The sequence below is a fragment of the Peromyscus californicus genome, unplaced genomic scaffold (genome assembly GCF_007827085.1).
Source record: "Peromyscus californicus insignis strain IS unplaced genomic scaffold, ASM782708v3 Scaffold_12__1_contigs__length_115047231, whole genome shotgun sequence".
NCBI classification, from domain to species: Eukaryota; Metazoa; Chordata; class Mammalia; order Rodentia; family Cricetidae; genus Peromyscus; species Peromyscus californicus.
Window position 1 is genome coordinate 80,262,210 of NW_026294413.1, and position 22,342 is coordinate 80,284,551.

The window sequence follows — 22,342 nt, forward strand, 5'->3', positions numbered from 1 at the left end:
AACTACAGTTCCAGGGACTCTTACTGCCTTCTTGCCTCCACAGGCACTCCATGCATGTAGTGCACTTACATACATGTGCGCAAAAAACTCATAAAAAAATAAATCTTAAAAGAACAACCACAGAAAGCATTATGGTTCAAGGCAGACTAGAGATTGAATTGTGTTTTCTCCATCTCTCTCTGACTCTGAGAACTCCAGTCTCCCAAGCTCCCACTCTCTCTGTCAGTGAGCTGCAGCTCCACCCTCCCTCCACACTTGTCTTCTAGCAGGGTCTGCTGGTTATCTCCAAATGCCTCCTGGGTCCAGCTGCCTCATACCCATTCCTACGTTTGTGCTTCAGACTGCTTACATGTGTCCCCTGGATTGCTGTGCCAAGCTTCTGACGTGCTCCTTTGCTTTCATGACTCCCTTCTCCGTTCCACACATACAAAGTCCGAGTAATCTTTTAACAAAGTAAGATTACATTTTTTCCTTTGTTTAAAACTAAATGACAGTGGCTTCCTGTTAGGTCCTAGGCTCATTGTGTCTCGTAGGTCTGTGTCTTGCACTGGCCAGATGATGTTCTCCTTGTTTTGTTTTTTTCTTTAGACTGGTGGTCAAGTTCGTCCTTTAGGTTTGCTTTGTGTGGAATGGCCTTCCCTACCTAGCTCTTGTAACTTAGTTCTCCCTTGGCAGAGAGAGAACTTCCTTGATTACCCTTCGCAAAAGCAATCCCTGCATTGATGTCTTGGTTGTAATTCTCTGAATACTGCCACAGCCAGCAGAGTGACACGCCATGAGAGAGAGGCAAGACAGCACTTCATTTCAACACAACTAGTAGCTAGTGTTGGTTCAAACATCAGGAGTCTGAGCAGAGCAGTTTATTTTAGTCATATTTTAGCACAGCAAAATTTGATGAAGACTTTCTTGGTAATAACTCAGTCCCATGTACTATAATAAAACTTAAGATGTGATTACATTACGTTGAAACACTTTGTAAAGTACAAGTGACAGCTTCCATAAAGATGGGGTCATTGATTGATGATAAGGGTCTAGGGGAGGATCTGGTATGGTCTTGGCCACACAGATAGTGCAAAGAACACCAGGCTATTAACCACATCCGCTCCCAGTTTTCTGGACGGATAACAGGTTATGCATCCCTTCCTTTGAAGGAACAACCCCGTCTGTTTAACATTTCTAACATTTCTGGTTCCCCTAGTGCTTATCTGTGAGCACAAGGACCTCTGTGCCTCCCATATAACACTTGATTATTTGGTTCTTGTCTGTTTCTTGGTTATTCATCAACACTTCAGATTGAATGTGAATTCCATAAAAGGAGCATTGTTTATATATATATATAGTCCGTTAATGGATAAATGTATAATGTATATGTGAATTAGACAAGGTCTCACTGTGTAGTCCTGACTGGCCTGAAACTTGCTACATAGACAAGACTGGTCTGAAACTCACAGAGATCCACATGCCTTTGCCTCCTTAGTGCTAGAATTAAAGGCATGCACAACACTAAATAAATATTAATGAATGCTTGGGAAGCAGTGTTCTGTACTTTTAAATAGTTTTTTCATTGAGCACCAGACATTTGTAGGTCACTGAAAATTAAACACTTGTGTGTATGCCTGAGAGAGTTTTGTTAGCAATTTTTTACTAAATAAACACGCAAGTGTTACTGTACGCTTCAAATTCTCCAATAAATTGTCAGTTTCCATTTAAAGATTGTTTGAAAATGGGACATTAAATTGAAATACAACCTAAGAATATGCAGATAACCAGAAGGAAACAGTAGATTTCTTGTAATGTCTCTTGAACTAGCTACATATTCCAGTGTTTATTTGAATGACCTTCTCTAACTAAAACTAAAACTAATATTGATTGATTCTTTAAAGAAACTACTCAATTTGTATTGGACACAAGTACACAGTTCTTTCTCTAGGAAGAACTGAAGTGTACCTGATCTGTCACATAGAGTGAACTCCTTTGTGTTTCAGATAAGGAAGCTGATGGTCAAGTGATTTGTTGAAGGTTAGAAAGGTTTGGCAATTCCACAATTAAAATCCCCATCTCCTTGGGGCTGGAAAGGTGGCTCAGTGGTTAAGACCATACTCTGCTCTGTAGAGGACTCTAGATTGGTTCTCAGCACCAGAGTCAGGTTACTCACAACTGCCTGTAATTCCAACTCTGGGACATATGCCCTCTTCTGGCCTCCTCTGCAGTCACATGTACATAATTGTACCCCAATACATATACATCTCATTAAAAAATAATAAAAATAAATCATAAAAAACAAAACCAGACCAGAATTCCCATCCCCACATTTCCAGACGTTTCTTTTGTTTGTTTGTTTTTTTCCCTTAAACCTTATACTATGGCTGGGTGGTGGTGGTGCACACTTTAAATTCCAGCACTCGGGAGGCAGAGGCAGGTGGATCTCTGTGAGTTCGAGGCCAGCCTGGTCTACAGAGCAAGTTCCAGGACAGGTATCAAAACTACACAGAGAAACTTTGTCTCGAAAAACCAAACCAAACCAAACAAACCTCACCCCCCCCTACCCCCCAAAACCACCTTATACTATAGTATACCTTTGTTTGTTTTGAGACATGGTCTGACTTTGTAGCTCTGGCTGGCCTGGAATTCACTATGTAGACTAGGTAACCTTGAACTCACAGAGATCCACTTACCTCTGCCTCCTGTGGTAAATCGTTTTATTCAGGGACACAAGTTGTAAGATGTTTTCTCTTGTGAGGAAGATAAAAATTGCTTTAAAAATATGATCTTTTCAACATTTTGTATCATGTGGGAACATCCCTGTGGTGACAACTGGGCCACTCAAACAAAGCCCCAAAGTGGTTTTTGTTTTGTTTTTTTTTTACTTTTAATTATCATGAAATTGTGACCAAGCAATTAAGAAAATCATAGATTTTTTTTATTATTCCTGTCTTTAAAAAATTCATGTACATGAAAAGATGAGACAGTTACAAAATAAACCCAGCTCCTCTCAAAATAAGGATAGTTGTGTTCTTAAAAATATAGAATTTTTTAAAAGAGCAGGGATGCTTTTCTTTTTTTTTTTTTTTTTTTTTTTTTGGTTTTTCGAGACAGGGTTTCTCTGTGTAGCTTTGCGCCTTTCCTGGATCTCGCGCTGTAGCCCAGGCTGGCCTCGAACTCACAGAGATCCGCCTGCCTCTGCCTCCCGAGTGCTGGGATTAAAGGCGTGCGCCACCACCGCCCGGCTGCTTTTCATTTTTAAGCCATTTTAAGATGACAAAGTACTGGGGATTTAGCTTGGTGATAGAGTGTTTGTCTAGCATTCATGAGGTCCTGTTTGATCCTCATTTACCACACTTAATGCATCGATATGCATATACATACGTAACAGTCACAATCATAAATAAAATTACTATTACAGAGCTAGGCATAGTGCCATAGACCTATAATCCCAGTACTTGGGATGCTGAGGCAAGAGGATTGTGAATATAAGGCCAGCTTGAGATATACAGTGAGATTCTATCGCAAATAAAAAAAAACGATCTGCACCCCTGTAGTACACATATAATGTGTAGCAGACACTCATACACGTAATTAAGTAAATCTTTAAAAACTAAAAGTAAAATAATTTACAAAAACATTAAATGACTATCAAACCAGTATGTAAATGGGCCTGGTAGTGTAGTGCATGCTTATAATCTCAGGATTTGGGGAGTGGTAGCAGGATTCTGAGTTTAAAGCCAGCCAGCCTGGGCTACCATGGTGAGTTCTAGGACAGCTGGAAGTAGGTACAAAGTGGAAACTCCATCTCAGAAAACAAAACAAAACCAAAAATTTGCAAAACAAAACCCTCTTGGGCCATTGAGATGGTTCAGTGGGTAAAGGTGCTGGCAACCAAATCTGACAACCTAGAACCAATTCCCAGGACTCCTAAGGTAGGAGACAACTAACTCTTGAAAGATGTCCTTTGATTTCCATGGGCACACCGTGGGATGTGTGGGACAACCCATAAATAAATATAAAAAACAAGCCGGGCGGTGGTGGCACACGCCTTTAATCCTAGCACTCGGGAGGCAGAGCCCGGCGGAGCTCTGTGAGTTCGAGGCCAGCCTGGGCTACAGAGTGAGTTCCAGGAAAGGCGCAAAGCTACACAGAGAAACCCTGTCTTGAAAAAACCAAAAAAGAAAGAAAGAAACAAAAAACCAAAATAACAATAAACAAAAACCAATAGGTGTTAGAAAATTTATAAACTGTATAATATATATATATTAAAATCTTCATGTAAGTTTTCTTTCCATGGAAAACCAATGGTGGTATTTAGGTGTGTTATTCCCAGTCTTTTTCTGTGTATATATGTTATTCATTAAAAAAACTCCAGATTATATTCTGTATCTTTGTTTATATTTTTCATTTTACACTATGCCTTTGAGCATTTTCTTATTTCTTTGAAAAAAATCTGTGGAAACATTTCATAATAGCTCTATAATCTGTTATTGAAATATTACCTAAGTACACATTATATTTTTGGTATTCTTAATGCTGAAGTTTGTATTGATATAAAATATTTGTTTATATTGGTCTACTTTTTAATAAATAGCTTCAAAAATGAAATTTCTGATACACATTGCCAAAGACTTTCTAGAAATATGCTCATTTATCATCCCACTAAAAATATTCTGGAGCGCTTTTTAATTTTATTGTACTCCTAAAAACAGACTGGCTGCGTTTTAAGAACATTACTATTATTTCCGGGCCTGGAGCATCTGTTGAAAAGATTAGTAGGTGGGTCCACATCTTTGTTCTGCTATCTAGAGTCAGTCAGCTCCTTGGGGTTAGCTGTCTGTTTGCTGTTATAGCAGCCTCCTAACACAAGATTAGATAAAGTAGACAGAAGAGCAGTTGGGAGGAGTTGAGACTGAACCTAGTGTACACATGCTCTGCCATCTAGCTCACTCCTCAGCCTCCATACTTCTTCTTTGTCTTTATCCAGTGACTCTGAAAAAACAACCACATCTGAGTCAAGTTTGTTGAAGTAATATTTTTGTGTTTAAATTTCTGAAGGTACTAGTATCTCTAAATATATTTTTCTGAGCCTCAAGAGAAATCACAGTGCTTCAGTTTTAACACTAAAATTAAGTACATTGTTTTTTCTTGGTTCCTTCAATCACAGTTTCAAAAATGACGTGTGTGTGTGTGTGTGTGTGTGTGAGAGAGAGAGAGAGAGAGAGAGAGAGAGAGAGAGAGAGAGAGAGAGAGAGAGAGAATGTATGCCACATATGTGCAGGTGCCCCGGTAGTCCAGATTCCCTGGAGCTGGCTGGAGTGGTTGTGAGCTACCTGATATGGGTGTTGGGATCTGAACACAGGCCCTGGAAGAACAGCAAGTGCCCTTTTCACTGAGACATCTCTTCAGCCCCCAAAGCACACACTATCACACCCCTCTATACCTCCCCCGTTTGGTTTTATGGGTTTTTTTTTGAAGCCCAAGGACAGTTTATTAGAGTTCAAGAGGAAAACCTCAAGGTAGGCAAGTTGTAAATCTTTAAACTGGAAAGGAGAAGAATGGAGAAGCCTAGCAGAAAGTCCTGCTGCTTGAGATAAGGCGATCTGAAGGTCAGCCACCTGGCAGCAAGCACCCACTTAAAAATTAAAAAAAAAATTTGTTGGGGTGGAGACGTTCTCTATGGTATATATCTGGAGGCCAGAGGATGGACATCGAGTCTTGCCTCCATCAAATGGGTCCTGGGACTTGAACTCAGGTCCTAAGTTTGGTAGCAGACTTTACCGGCAGAGCCACATTCCTCCCTTCCCCTCTGCTCCTTCAGGAAAGTGGGCCCTGGAGACTGAACTCAGGTCCTTCTACTTTCAAGACAAACACTTTACAGCTGAGCTGCTCCTTCTGCCCATCCCCTCCCCATCAGCCACATTTTAATGCCTGATGGTGTTGGACTCCTTCCTGATATATCTCAAACCGATAAAATTGAGCACTATTGTATGTGCTCAGTAAATGAGTGCCGCCCTATGTTGTCCTCTGCTAACATAAATATTATTACACAGAGAATAAAGAAGGAATAAACAAAGGCTATTTGGGGGCATAAAGCATTTACCGATACCACTCCCTCTCCGTTTCCCCGCAGCTTTTATTAGTTCATTATCGGTTTCTTAACTCACCATAGCTCATTAACATCATTTTCTTGTAGCATTTTAAATGCTTGTTTTACAGCTCCTGTACTGAGGAAAGCGAGGTAATCAGACGTGCTTGACAAATAGGGCGTTGGGTAATTTGGATCACAGGGTGTAAAACTTTAGTGCATACCTGGATCACCTGGGTACACGCTAAAAATACCGGATGTCGGGGACCTCACTCACCTAGATTCTGATTCACAGTTTAGTGAACCCTGAATACATTTATATTAGATAAGCTGCCTTAAGTGTTTCTGAAGTTCAAGAACATTTGGGATCTGCAACTGACTCCCCGAGGCTGCAGCGTGGAGGAATTCAGCGCGTCTTGCAGCTGTTGCCACGCTTTTAGTTTCCCCCCCGCTGAGGTTTCCCAGGCGGCTGCTTTTCGTCTGCAGATGAGGTTTTGCAGGCTGTTAAACCACGTCCACAATTTGTCCTGACAGCGTCCCTTTCCCCAGAGCTGTTAAAGGGACCTGAGCTCGCCGAGGTAGAGCGTGCCCATGTGACTACGAACCCGGTTGCCAGCGGCGCGGCCATTTTTGAGGCGGGCACTCAACCTTGTTGCCCTGTGGGGCCGGGAGGGCAACGGGGAGGTGGTTACCAGGACTCAAGATGGCCACCGTGCCCGCTAGCCAGCCCTCTGGCAGGTCAGCTAGCCGGCGTGGCGGCGAGCCTGACCGAGCCGCGCGGGCGGCGAGCCTCGGCGCTCAGGGCTGGGGGCGGGGCTGCAGCGGCCTGGCGGGGGCGGGGCGTCCGCCCTCCTCTGGCTGCAGCCAATGGGCGTGCGGGGCCAGCTCGCCCCGGGCCGCCCGCGCGCGGGGTGTGTGAGGACGCGCTCTCGGTCGCTGAGTGCCAGAGCTAGGGAGCAGCAGTTGCTGTGGTACCTGCTGCTACCAGGGTGGACGCTGAGCATCGGACGCGGGGCGCTGCGCTGCGGGACGGGAAGGTGAAGTCATGACGTCCTCCAGGTAAGCGGAGGGCGGCCGCTACAGCTGTGTCCCGGCTGGGCGTGAGCTCACTGCTCCCGGGAGAACTATCTTCCCTTCCCTTGGATGGTCTGGAGCTACCCTTTGCCGCCGGCCCCCGTCACGTTGGATGTTCCCCTCACACTTAACCAATCAGGGCATTTCTGGTGTCCTCCGAAGTTTTTGGGTCTGTGGCATAAGGCGCTGCCCTATTTGTCGCCGCTTGCTTGAGGTGACCCTTGCTCAGATTCCAGGGTCTGAGGCTTGTTTGTGTATGTGTGTAATGGATTTCTCATGAAAATGTCGCTACCTCCCGCCCTCATCGACCCACCCCGGGATGACCCTGGCCCCAGGGGAATGTGCCATGCACAGTGTGTGCCCATGCCTGTGTGTCATGCCTTCTGACAGAACTTCATGGTTGGCCATGAGCAGATCTGCAAAGTTGGCACTTCTCATGTAGATTGTTCCTAAGTTGTGAAATTATGTGTCCCTAAAATATTTGCCTATGACTGGAATTAGTACTTTGGTTCTTGAAGGTACCATATGTTTACCTACTTTTATCTGAGCGTCACGAGTTGAAATTAATTTTGTGAGATGTAGAAATATAATGAAAGCAGACTCACCCAATCACAGATCCAGGATTTTGACGGTTCCTTATTTTTTTTTTTTTTTGGCAATGGTGATACCTAAGTTGCCTTGCCCACTTTATTTAGCTTCTACTGAATGTTTATGTAAATTTGACTATTTATAAAAAAGATAACTTTCCTCATTTACCCAGTGTTTTGGAATGCCTTTTTAAAAGTAGATCTTGGCCTTTATTTTCCAAAAGAAAGGGAGCCCCCCCCCCCCCCCCCCCCCCCCCCCCGCTCAAATTTAAAGAGAAGTAAAGTTGTGGCTATTAGCTTTAAAGGACCTAAGCCCTGGTAATTTAGTGGCTTTTTGGTGGTGATTTAGGTACTCACTTAGAACCTAGTCCTCAGGTAAGATAGGATGCAGCTTGGTTGCTGTCTTCTCTCTTACATACACAATTATGTATTAAGATGGACAAAGAGTACTGGTCATTATGCAGGAGAAAGTTAGGTGTGGAAATATGGAGACCCGTGTGGGCTTTTTGGTAAATAACATTTCGTCATATAAATGTGCCTTTTAGAATTAATGGCATTTTTTTGATGAATTAGGATAGTGTTATATGGCAGCAGTTAATTCCTCTTCTTCTCATTCCTACTTGCCTTCCCATCATCACAGACAAATTAGGTGTGCTGGCCAAATGCCTTCTAAAGAATCTTCTGTTCTTAGGTGAATTCTTTTTGTTGTTGTTGTTCTGGGAATTGAATTCAGGGCCTTTTGTATGACAAGCATATCCTCTGGGTGGTTTTAATTGCCCATTTTCTTCCTGGCCACTCCTCATTGGAGAAACGTCCAAATCTGAAGCTTCTGTTGTTTAGCAGGCAGCAGCAAGATGTGTCTGTGATGTAGGAATCCAGTAGTTGTTTTCAAGACTGATTTAAAGTTAACACCAGCTTTGGATGTATTTTGGAAAGATGGATAAGTGATAGTGAAGGTTTTGTCTGCTTCTTCGGGGTCTGTTTAAAGTCTTGGGCTACAGTGACATGGATTGAAAAAAAAAATCACACTGTTGTCGGAACTAAATTGAAGAAAACTTGAGTGCCTTATTAGTAGCAAAGATAGGAATTGAATCTAAATCTTGATGGTCTTTTAGAAACAGTACACTTTAAATTTTATGAAAAATTAATACAGATGTGAGACATCTGTAGGAATCTCTGGTAACTTGGTTCAGGCATAGGCAGGGAGGATGTGGAAGGTGAAGCGGCACTAGATTGTGACAGTTTTGAAAGTCCCCAGGGAGGACTGCAGCTAATGTAATTCTGTGATGTCTTTAACTTTATCAGCCATGATGTTAGGCATGTTCCTGTTCACTGCTCAGTCTAACAGTAGCCCAAAAGCTAGCTATTAGTATCCTTTTCTGGTGATCCCAAGTTATCAAAATCTGACCTCATGTCTTGTGTTCTTGCTTTTACCCCACACTTAAAATAATTGTTGCTAAATATAGTAATGTGTGACTTTGAAATGGCTATCAAAGAATATAGGATTAGAAACCAGACACAACCAGAATCTAATTGAGACTCTTTTCTAATTCTTTTCTACTGTGGGTATTTGTTTAATGAAATACCTCTTTGCTGCACTGCTAACCTGTGTCCTGCAGTGTTTTTGGGGAAATGTACTTTCAAACTTTGTTTTTTGTTTTGGATGTTTTGAGACAGGGTCTCACTGTGTAAACTAGGCTAGCTTAGAGTTTGCTATAATAGCCCAGGCTGGCCTCAAAATCTGTACCCTCTTGCTCCTGAGTGCTGAGATGATAGGTGTGTGTCACTATTTGTTCAATGCTTTTAAATTTTAAGACATTTTATAAGTGGAATATAGTCTTAGTCATAAAAGCCTTTAAAAAAATTTCCTTAGGGAATGATGTCATCTGAAAAGAAAAGATATGCTTAAAACTTCACTTTATAGACAGGAAACAAACATCTAATTGCCTCATATTATAGTTGAAGGCACTAAAAATTAGATAATTTGTTCAAGTTCACATAAACATGTCTTGAACTAGATCCTAGATCTCTAGATATCTCACTTAAGACTATCTTAGTTGGTGAATGCCTCATTAAATGCCCTTTTTAGTATAGCAGTCAGCTCTTAAGACTTCCTAATTATTTTAAACAAAATCCTTTTTTTTAAGCTTAAAGTCTTGAATGATTTGGCTGAAAATAGTCTGATTTTCATAATTTGTATTTTATTCTATCCACTGTTAGTGATGAAGAATCTAAATTTATGGCTTACAAAGCCAGCTGTCCTTGGAGAACAACTGTTGTCCTTTGCTATGTGTATCAGACCCTAACTGGTCTTCATCTGGGCCATGATAGAACATAGTTGATAGACCAACACTTTTGACACTCTTAATTGTTCCAGTAGCAATGTTAAAGCCTTAGTTAAGCTTAGGAAACTTAGTATTTTAAAATTTTTTCTTTTTCTCTGCAGGAACTGCTTTCCCAATTGAAGTGATATGTCCTTGTTAGCTAGGGGTAGAGTCTAAGATAGAATGTAGACCTTTGACTACTGCTTTGTGTACTTTTTACTGAGTAACACTTTAAAAATTTCTCTGTGAACATTGCCTTGTCTTCATAACCTCAGTGTGCAGTCTGGTTTGAGGTTGTTTACAACTCCCAAGTTGTGCTAGGGAACCAAGTTTGTGGGATGCAGTGTGGGGGGCAGTGAGGGTATGTGCTATGTAGTCTGAATGGTCAGGGTAGTTTGGCTGAGACTATTTTGGGACTCTGAGTATGACTGTGCCCTCCATCATCATCATTCTGGGCCACCATGGGCTAAACCCACACTGGAAAGTTCATGTGGGCTGTGGGTGGGGTCCTGGGGTATTTTTCTCTTTAAGGCTCAGGACTTTTGAGGTACATCCAACAGAATCGTCCAAACCACTCAGACAGAGAGTATTATATAGAGACTAAAGTAGGGCTAAGATGGAATTTTGTTGAGATGGTTTCTTTGAAGCATTTCAGCAGAATTTTCAAATTCATTTTAGGACCTGTGGGTTCCCTCCCTTCCTCCCTCCCTCCCTCCCTCCTTCCCTCCTTCTTTACCTCCCTCCCTCCCTCCCTCTCTCCCTCCCTTCTCTTTCTTTGAAAGAATTTAAAAATTCAGATTACTAAATAAACTGTTATGTTGTGAGGTTTCTTGGTGGCTCAAATAAGATTTTAAGACACACTGAAACCATTTCATTTATGAACTGTCTTGAAAAACTGAAACAGGAACCTTTTCCTTATGTGCCATGTTGTCAGCTGTTAATGCTCATATTTATAAATAGGTCATCTTTGTTTGAGAAAACACACAAGGTTTTCTAACTGCAAATCATTCCAGCCAGAGAAGCGCTACATTAAGCAGAACTGTCAGAGATAAAACTGGAACCAAGTGATAGTCGACTGTCCGAATGTTAACCCTTTCCTGCTGCATTTGTCTTGCAGCTATGTCTTTATCTCTGGTTGTTGCTTTTTTAAAAATGCTCCAATAAAACATAAATGAAGTTGTCTTATAAGCCAGGTGACTACAAATCCCAGTTTGCCCAGAGCAGTGCTGGAAGATGCCTATTATCTTCACATAATTACTGGTAGTTTTTTTATTTATTCTTGAAAGTGTTCCATTTGAATAGTAAATTGTCTGGTCACCTCATGTATACAGTATAATCATATTGTCATAGCAATTCTTAGTTGTTGGAATGTTATTTGAAATAGGGCCATAAATAATGGCTGTACCCCCTTTTTTTTTGTCTACACCTGGGTGTTTCTCTTTGACCAAACATTTTTATATTAAAAGAGTTCTGAGTGTCTCAATGTAGTATATTGAACAAGAAAGCACATTATGTAAAGTTTAGAAGCATTTATTTGCTGTCTGATTTTTGGAAGGTTATATAATCTTGCTGAATCTTTTCCTAGCAATTCTTTCCTAGTCTGTTAAACAGAGATAATAATAACGCCTTCCCTATTATTGTTGAGTTGTGGGGATTTAAAAAGGAGCTCACATGGTGGAAGGAGAGAGCCTATTCCTGCAAATTGTCCTCTGACCCCCACACAAGTAGCATGCGCGCACGCGCGCGCTTGCGCGCGCGCACACACACACACACACACACACACACACACAGAATAAATAAATATACAAAACCAGTTTTATATAGCTTAGAGGAATTTGCTATTTAGTGGAGCATTTATTATTTCTTAGAACTGTTTTACTGTTAGGAGAGCAGGGATATAATAGAGGAGCTGGAAATACATGCTGGAAATGAAGATTTGGGGGGCCTGGGGTTGAAATACCAACATGTTTGTGTGTTGAAAAAGAATGTCCCAATAAGAAATGAAACAAAACAAAACAGATAATGCTGGTCAGAGATGAATTATTCTAGAATATGCAAACAAAGATAATTCTACCATTGAGCTACAGTCCTGGTATAGCTGAGTATTGACAGTATAATTACTTGTGCAAACAGCACTCAGGTTTAGCTATGGGACAACTTTTGAGATGTTCCCTTTTACCCCTTTTCAATTAATCCTGTTCCCCTCACCACCCAGACAACTACTTGCGTAATTCCGTTACCATTGATTAATTTTACCTATTCTATAAATTCGTATAAAGAGTCTTGTACAGTAAGGGTTACTTGGGTTTGCCTACTTTTGTTTATGATGATAATTTTGAGTTAGGATATAAATGGAAGGGTTGTATAGCCAAGGGACACACATTATCCTTCTTAGTTTGCAATTTTTATGCCAAAGTATATATACTATAAAACCATAGATCCTGCATTCACTATTTTTTGTTTTTCTTTCTCTCTCAGTGCTGGAGACAGAACCTTTGATATCACACACGCTACACATCTTTACGTGTTGAACCATCTCATCAGTCCCTCAATTTTTTGTTTGTGTGTGTATGATTATTTTTTTGTTTGTTTTTGTTTTTGTTTTTTGAGACAGGGTTTCTCCATGTAGTTTTGGTGCCTGTCCTGGCCTTGAACTCATAGAGATCCGCCTGGCTCTGCCTCCCGAGTGCTGGTATTAAAGGCGTGCGCCACCGCCGCCCAGCCCCTGTATGATTACTTTGACACATGGTTTTACCATGTAACCTAGGCTAGAATTACAATTTCATTCATTATATTATCATATCAGTCCTTTTATATTTACAAAGACTAGCTTTATGGCCTAGACAGTGGTCTGTTTTGGTGAATGTTGCATTTGATTTTGAACTCTTTAATTTCATTCATTAATGTGTATGTGTGTTCGTGCATGCACATGTGAGTGTGTGTGCTCATGTGCATGTGTTATGTGCATGCGTGGAGACCAAAGGTAGATACTGTGTGTGTTCCTCTATCTCTCTCCATCTTATTTTTTGAAGTGGGTCCCTTACTGAACCTGCGGCTTGCCATTTTGACTAGACTGGTCAGTGAGCCCCTAGGATCCTTATGTTTCGGTCTCCCAGTGTTGGGAATCCAGAGGTGGGTCTCAGCACCCATCTTTTATGTGGTTTTCCTCCTCTGCTTAAACATTTATGTGCTTGCGTGTGTCCCTGTTTGTATGTAAACACATGTGCCATGGTGAGAATGTAGCAGTCAGAGGAAATCCCAAGGGAACTGGCTCTGTCCCTTTACCATAGGGGTCCTGGATATTGAACTCGGACTGTTAGGCTTGGAAGCAAGGGCCTTAACCAACTGAGCCACCTTGCCAGCCAGTCTTTTATGAGGTCAGGTCCTCATCCTTGCGTAGCATGCAAGCATTTAACTACCGAGTCATCTCCCTAGCCTCATTCAATAATATTTTGAGTGGAAACCTCATGCTGCAGTTGTTTAATTTAGCATTTTATAAATACAAATTATGTCCATTTGTTTTAATTATTTTAAAGATATGATTCATATAGCATAAAATAAATTTAAACTGGACAGATCAGTGCTTCCGTTAAACTTACAGGGTTGAATAAGTATCATTGCTGTATAATTTTTATCGATTTAAAATGAAGCATCGTAACTGTTAGTAGTTACTTTCCACCTATTCCACATCACCAACCATCCTTTGGCAACCGTGAGATCTACTTTTTTTTTGCCTCTGTGAATTCTTGTTCTGATGTGTCATGAGCACAGTCATGTAATGTAGTTTCATCCTTGTCACATCAGATTATCAGTATTTCATTCCTTCTTATGTTTGAATACTTTTTGGTGTGTAAATATATTTTGTTTACCCAGCTATATGGGTTATTTTCACTGTGGCTACTATGAATAATAGTACTGTAAGCGTCCATGTGTAAGTTTTTGTTTTGCCATATGTTTGTTTCTCCTAGGAAGGGATACAGCTTCATAGGATAATTTTATGTTACTTTGTGAGCAAGAATCCCTGGAAAAAAGCTGACAACAAAGGCTGACTGACTCATTAGAACTTTAATGATGTGGAAATGAAGGAATGTTGCCAAATCCAGAGCCAAATTATCCTGGGCCATCTTTAAACCACTTAATAACCATTTATTACTTTCCTCTGTATGTGACCTAATATTTTTGTGACCATTAGAGAAATCTTTTGGAATGTATAAACTGATCTGAGGCCTATAGTTGAGATTTCCCAGCTTTTCTGATGTTTCTACCAATGTATTCAGAAAGTATCTTTATGATTTATGATTTTCTTTGATCTATTATTGTAAAACTTCATGGAACTGTTACCATGTTGGAACATGGTATTTGGGGGAACTATTCCTGGGCATAATCACTCCCATTTGGCTTTAGAATAAACCATTTCTTTTTGTCCTTTTGAGGTGAAAGCAGCCTTCCTCAACTCTCTCCAGTTTTCCTGTCTTCTTCCTTCTCCATTGCTTCCTCCTCCTCTTTCAGAAGCTACTAAACTGTTTCCCAATGTGGCTGCATCATTTTACATTTCCAACAGCAATGCCTGAGGATTCTAGTTTCTGCGCATTCTTGTTACTACTCGCTACTGTTTCCCAGTCTGCTTAGAGATACCATGTGCTTGTTGAGGCACATCCTAAACACCCAGCCAAGCTTACAGCGCTACCGACACTTTCCTTGTGCTTGTACAGCCGAGGCAGAGGTGGTTGGGCCTTCGCTTGTCTTCCTTGAACATGCTCACAGCAATTGCAGGAACATTCTGGATGTCCCAAACCCTCTGTGGACATTGATTTCTCACACTTTTCCTTTTATGTTTTTGGTTAGCTTGTTTGTTCCAACTGCTTCAAGAAGCTGGAATGTTAAACAATTGCAGCTGGTTGTTTTTGACAGATACTCTTGGGGAAAACTCTTAGCACAGGGCAAGCTCAAGATCAGGTCAAATAACGGGAGGCATTGAGATTGGAGCTGTCAGTAAGCTGAAAAGATAGCAGTTCTCTGAAATGGCGCTTTGAAAGAGCACCAGCACATTTCTCACCTTTCCAGGGGCCGCCTGCCGCCTGGGTTTAGTGTTTGAGGGCTGTTTCTTTTCAGATTTACGGTGGAACTGGGGAGAGGCAGATAGGAATAGTGTCTCCCTTTGATTTCTATTGCTGTAATAAAGGCGATACTGAAGCAACTTGGAGAGGAAAGGGTTTATTTCATCTTACCGTTCCAGATCACAGTCCATCATCAAAGGAAGGTAGCTCAAGAACTCAAGCAGGGGAGGACTCTGGGGGCAGGAACCCAAGCAGAGGCCACGAAGCAATGCTGCTTGTTGGCCCTCTCCTCCAGGCTTGTTCAGCTTGATAAAATAAATATAAATAAATATAGTTTATTTATTTTATGTGCATTTGTGTTTTGCCTGCGTGTGTGTCTGTGTGAGGATGTCAGATCCCTGGAACTGGAGTTACAGACAGCTGTGAGCTGCCATGTGGGTGCTGGGAATTGAACCTGGGTCCTCTGGAAGAGAAGCCAGTGCTCTTAACCACTGAACCATCTCTCCAGCCCCCTAGTTTGCTTTCTTATACAACCTAGGACTACCTGCTCAGGATGCGCCGCTCCCCAACCCCCATGAGCTAGGCCCTTCCACATCAATCATTAATCAAGAAAATAACCTACTAACTTGTCTACAGGCAATCCGATGGGGGCGTTTTCTCAATTGAGGTTCTTCTTCCTAGATAACTCTGGCTGTGTCAAGTTGACAAAATCTGAGCAGCACAGTGTTTGAATCACCTTTTGGAGCTGTATATGTATTTTCTTCAGATTTGGAGGTCTGGGATCTAATTATTTAAAGATGAGGCAGTTTTGCAGTCTGGACATAGTTATTAAAACATTAAGCTGGGTGTGTGGTCCATGCCTGAAATCCCTGTCCTCCAGAGGCCTGGCCATAAGTTACAGGGCAGCCTAGACAACACAGCAAGTCCCTGGCTCAAACAAACAAATGTAGCAAACATGTCAATACTTCAGTAGTCTGTCCAAAAGAGATAATGAGACAAATGTTCACTTATGGAGTTGCTTTGTCAGTCAGGCCAGACCCTGGGAGGAGATTCTAGCATGGCTTCATTCATTTTGGGGAATAGTGCAATACTTTAGATGCACACACCCCTCTTCTGAGCTGTCTGTCAGCCTTCTACTTAGGCAGCTTTTTTCTGCAACACGTGTGTATGTTTAGGGGCTGGAGGGATGATGATTCAGGAGTTAAGAGCTCTTACTGATCAGTTCAGTTCCCAGCACTCACACTGGGCCTGTAACTCCAGCTCCAGGAGATCTGGCACCCCTTTCTTGCCTCTGTGGGCACTTGAACGTGAGTGTATACACACACACACACACACACACACACACACACACACACACACACACACATATTCACACACAAACACTCACGAACACACAGTGTAAATAAGAATAAAATAAAATCTTAAAAAATACATGTATGTTCAGATTTCAGCCTCTTAGGGCCATCTTTTGCTCTCCTCATATACCAGCTGTTGGAAGAGTACTCAGCTCATCAAGGTTTCCTAATAACTATCTTCCAACGTTATATCTGGAATGAGATGAGCTTCCATAGCCTCTTCTACATTTGGCTGAAACAGTTTTGATACATAAAACCACAAACTTATTCTCCAGAAGAAATCTGTTGTCAAAGATAATCTCCAAGGGGACTGACTGGTCTGGCCACCCATTCTCAAAGAGCTAATTAAAACAGCCAAACTTAAAATGGAAAGCAGGAAAAGGAGATTTACTCAATGTGGCTGTGTTGGGAAGAGGAACAAAGATTCAGCCCAGCCCACATATCTGTCTTCAGAATCCTGGAATGAGATTCAAGTTTAAACAGAAAGCCAAGGATTTGCACATCTGTACAGTAACAGTCAAGGTGTCTGCTCTTCGCTCTCAATCTGGAAGGTGGTCTGTGGAGCTGTTGGGGGTGACAAATCCTTTCTTGTCTGGAGCCTTTCCTTCTCCCAACATGAGATTCCTGGGGGAGATTCCCATTTCTTTGGGGTCCATTGTTTCAATAGTCTGATAGTCAGATTGAGAGACACAAGTGTCCCTTTATTTATGACAGGCCTGTTACCATATTGGCCTCAAACTCCCTGTGTAGCTAAAGATGACCTAGAATTCCTTATCCTCTTGCCTCACCTCTCAAGTGGTAGTGGTGGGATTATAGGTGTGGGTAACCATGCCCGACTCTTACCCTTTTTAAAAATAAGTATTGTTGCCATGGTTGGTGGTGTATACCTTTTTTTTTTCTTTGGAGCCCTTCCTGGAACTTGCTTTGTAGACCAGGCTGGCCTCAAACTCACAGAGATCCACCTGCCTCCGCCTCCCAAGTGCTGGGATTAAAGGTGTGCGTCACGACCGCCCGACTTGGTGTACACCTTTAACTGCAGCACTCCAGAGACAGAGGCAGGCGGAACTGTGAGTTCGAGGCCAGCCTGGTCTACAGAACAGCCAGGGCTACACAGAGAAACCCTGTCTTGAAACCCCCACACCAAAAAACAAAAAGTGATTTCATTTGTGGCCTTCTTTGTTCTATTACTATAAAAACCTCAGAAAACTTGCTTCCATGTTGGAACATGGAACTTGGTGTAGCCTAAATCCATGTATGTTCCTGATATGCTCTCTCATATTTGACTCCAGAGTAGACCATTGAGGAACCACCCTGCCTCCAGCTTAGGCTTAAAAGCCATTTTATAGTAAAGACAAACTAAGTTCATTCCTGTTTATGATTAAACCTCTTTCTCAAGGACTGAGCAGTGCCCTATCTGTAACCTTAACTACAAATGGTTCTGTTCTGCATGTTCCAGGAATGACAGTCATGTCTTTGTTTCAAAAGCTGTAACATCTTGCAACCCTACTGATGATGACTACCTTGTTATGCCCACCTTGCAGCCTTGTCTTTTTTTCTGGAGGGACTAACTTGTTATACTTATGTTCTGCTCCTGTAACTCTGCCTATTTTGCCCATTAATTCCCCCATTTGGGAAACCCCTACCCCTATAAAAGCCTTGTCTTCCTCACATCCAGTGCTGACCTCTCAAACCTCTCCTTAAGTGGAGGCAACCCGTGTACACAAATAAAAAAGCTTGCTGTAATTAATTGCTTGTTTTAATTAACTTAGCCATGATGATTTGGGTCGGTGGTCTTTCTCCCCCCCCCCCCCCTTTTTTTTTTACTATTACAAATAAATCTGTTATTGTGAGTGGTCAGGGGACACAAAGCTCCTGAGGAGTTCCCATAATCTTTTAGGGACTTCAATTCAGGCCAAACTGAGATTTGTAGCTTCATTGTAGAAAAGAACTGGCTAGTTGGAGCCTAATAAAGACATTTTTAATATAAACTTAAAAGTGAAGGTTAAGAGAAAGAGAGGCACTCAGAAGAAAAAGCAATTCATACTCAAGTGTGGATATATGCTTCCTGAATGACAGTAGGGGAAAGTAAGATACCCAGTTGTAGGTATGGCTTCTAAATGGAGAGGCAAGATTACATGGGGGGGTATACACAGCTAGTATACCGTTTTCATGGCTTTCAAGTTATACCTCAAAGGCTGTTAAGAAACCTTCCCTCCCAGCCCTCTTTTGATAAGTGAGATGGCCCCATACATGCCTTGGATGGAATTACAGTCTGATAAGGTTAAAGCACCCAGGAGCCACTAGGGTTGCACAATGAGTGTGGTAATTTCCTTCCCCTGTAAATACAGTTTCTGATGAGATTCCTAAGAAATTTCAGACTTGCAGCAAGGGTAGGAGAAGAGTCTCGAATGGTTAGTGATTCAGTTAGTGATTGTGTTGTGGAATTCTTGCTTCTCTGCCGGTAGGAAGCTTTAACTGGATTCTAGGGTGAGAGGCTCCCTTTCCTCTGCATGCCCTCAATTTCCCCTGCCTTTCTATCCTGCTTCATTATGAACATGAACATTTAAGTGTAGGTGTGTGTGTGTGTGTGTGTGTGTGTGTGTGTGTGTGTGTGTGTAGTTCATCTTTTGTTTCTCTAGGGTGCATTTCTGATTGTGTAATTCTTACTTATGTTTGTGCCTGGCTGTTTTGTCATCTGCTGAAAGAGAGGTGTTAAAACCAACTAAGATTGTGTGTTTAGAGCTGGGACATAGCTCAGTGATAGAGCCCATACTTAGTATATGCAAGGTCTTGGGTTCCTTGGTACTATAGGGGTTGGAGAAATTGTGCTTTTTTTCGCCCTGCCAAGTGTTTTGAGCTATTTTATTTGGTGCATATATACTCTGTATTGTTATGTTTCTTGATGAAATAGCCTATTAACTTTTATGAAATAATCTGGTATCTCTTATCTGTAGATCTCCATATTTTAAAGTGTACTTTATCTGATAGTAATATAGCAACCAAAAGTCATGTTTCCTATGACTAGTGATTTTATGGCATATCTTTCCCCAAATCATTTCATACTTTCCATGTTCTTAAATATAAAACTTTTATATAAGTGTAGTATATATATTTATATATAAGTACATATATATGTATATATTATACTTAATATTTAAAGTATATTTCTAAGTGGAATATATAGGCTGAATTTATATATTAATGTGTATCTCTACACTTGAATAGTTATAATGCAATTATCTTTGCTTATATATATATGAAGAGAGAGAGAGAGAGAGAGAGAGAGGGTCTCACTGTATAGCACTGGCCACATAGAGAACTCTCTTTGTAGATCAGGCAGACTTGAACTCATAGAGATCTCCCTGTTCAAGTGCTAGTATATCATGTTCTACCTATCAGGATTGCTTTTCTCTTAAATAGGTACTTTTATTTAAAAGTTAGGTGTGTGATCCTAGGATAGTCGTACACACCTTTAACTGCATTGTGGGTTAGCCATAGTTTCTGGGTTGGACAAGACTATTGTGTTATATTTGATAGAAAACAAGAATAAATGCTGTTTTTGGGGGGAGGGGTGGTTTGAGACAGGGTTTCTCTGTGTAGCTTTGGAGCCTGTCCTGGAACTTGCTCTGTAGACCAGGCTGGCCTCAAACTCAAAGAGATCGATCCTCTTGTCTCTGCCTTCTAAGTGCTGGGATTAAAGGCGTGTGCCACCACCGCCCAGCGAATAAATGCTTATTTATATAGCATTTTTTTTTATGTTGGATATCACATGAATTAGTGTTTCTATAGCTGTGATAAAACACCATGACCACAAGCAACTTGGGGAGGAAAGGGTTTATTTTATCTCACATATCATGATCACAGTCCATCATTGAAGGAACTTGGGTCAGGAACTCGTGAGAGGCCATGGAGGAGTGCTCCTTACTGACTTGCTTCTCATGGCTTGCTCAGCTTGCTTTCTTGAAAAGAGCACTCAGAACTACCAGCTCAGGGGTGGCAGGGCCCACAGTGAGCTGGGCCCTCCCACATCAATCCCTACTCAAGAGAATGTGCTAAGAAAATGTGCTATGGGCTTGTCCACAGGCCAGTTTGGTGGGAACATTTTCACAGTTAACAGTCCTGATATTTTGCCTGCATGGATACTGTGCCTATAGAGGCCAGTAGAGGATGTTGGGTACTCTGGAAGTGTTGTTACAGATGGTTGTGAGCCACTGTGTGGGTGCCGGGAACTGAATCCAATTCCTTTGCATGGGCAAGACTTGTTCTTCACCACTGAGCCATCTCACTAGCCCAAAAATCTTTTTTTTCTAAGTAGCTTTGTGCTACCTCTAAAATACTGTTTAATTAGATGTAATTGGCCAATCAGAGGTTTTAATTAAACTAGGATGTTAGGTTTATGTTCAAGTGAAGTTATATTCACTTTCATATTTGTGTTTTCTAATTTCTTCTTTCTTTTTTAGTGAAAATGTGCTGTTTGGAATGGGAAATCCTCTTCTTGACATTTCTGCTGTAGTAGACAAAGATTTCCTTGATAAGTAAGTATGAAATACTTCATGTATATAGCATCTTGACATCACTGAAGAGAGAACTGACTAAACTGTGGAATTGGGCTGGTAGGTTGGGTCAGTGGATAAAGATGCTCCCTGCCCAGGCTGACAACCCAAGTTTGATCCTAGGCACCTACTTGGTGGAAGGAGAAAACTAATTCCTGTAAATTGTGCTCTGACCTCCACACACGTATGCGTGGCATGTGCACTTGGACATGCATGCACACGTAACACACACAATTAAGAAATGGATAGATAAATGCAGAAAGACTACCAATAACAAAAACTCTGTAGAATAGAATTTACCATATAACACCTTTAGTTGGAGGAATACTCAGGAAATTGAACTATATTAGTTCACTGTTATTTGAGTAATTCACAGTTCACCACAGGTTTTTGTGTGTGTCGGGGGGTGGGGGTGGGGGGATGGGGAGCATATATTTTGTTCATTCCTAATACTTTTTTCAGTTAAAATTTATCCTATAGTAGGTATGGTGGCAATTGTAATTCCAGTATTCAGAAGACAGAGTCAGGAGGTCCATTCACGTTTGAGGCAAACACAATAGGTTTGAGATTAGCCTGAGTTGTGTGAGACAGTGTCTGAAAACAAACAAAAAGAAGCCACACAAACTGGTGCTGATATAGCTGCATTTCCACATGCTGGAGACTAAGACTGAGACCTTACTTCACACTCTACACGAAAGTTAACTCAATAGGGAACAACACCCTAAACTTAAGAACTAAAGCTACAAAAATCTTAGAAACAGGAGTAAATCTCTGTCTTCGATTTAGCCCTAGATTATTAAATTCAATGTTAGTAAAAGAACAAGCAATACGAGAAAAAATAAGATGGACCTTATGAAAAATAGGAAACTTTTCAACATCAGTGGACACTATCCAGAAATTGAGATCTGGCTTGTAGTTGGATGGTAGAGTGCTTGCCTAGCATGTATAAGGCTCTGGGTTCAATACCAGCACACTGCACACACACACACACACACACAAACACACAATCAAGCCAACCCACAGAATAGGAGCAATTCTTATAAGGGTCTGGCATCTGATATTTAGATCAGTGGTTCTCAACCTTCTAAGGCTGCGACCCTCAGGTTGTGATGACCCCCAACCACATAATGATTTCATTGCTATTTTATAACTGTAATTTTGCTACTGTTATGAATCGTAATGTAAATATCTGATGCACAGGATATCTAATATGAGACCGACCCCCAAATGAGTTGAAACCCACAGATTTGATTGAAAGGTTTTATAGCTAAAAATCCAAACCAGGGTCAGTAGATGGCTTATCAGGTAATGGCATTTGT

General features: G+C 41.3%; 1 protein-coding gene across 3 annotated transcripts in view; it reads left to right on the top strand.

The window, feature by feature from the left end:
* Adk (adenosine kinase) overlaps positions 1 to 22,342 on the top strand; it is a 409,106-nt gene that overhangs the window by 19,360 nt on the left and 367,404 nt on the right. For 2 of the 3 annotated variants that reach the window (XM_052733565.1, XM_052733567.1), the window contains exon 2: positions 20,931 to 21,005. In XM_052733565.1, the coding sequence (XP_052589525.1) occupies positions 20,931 to 21,005 (75 nt within the window). Of the gene's footprint in view, positions 1 to 6,970; positions 7,133 to 20,930; positions 21,006 to 22,342 lie in introns of those variants that run through there. The other variant, XM_052733566.1, reaches the window with a different exon arrangement.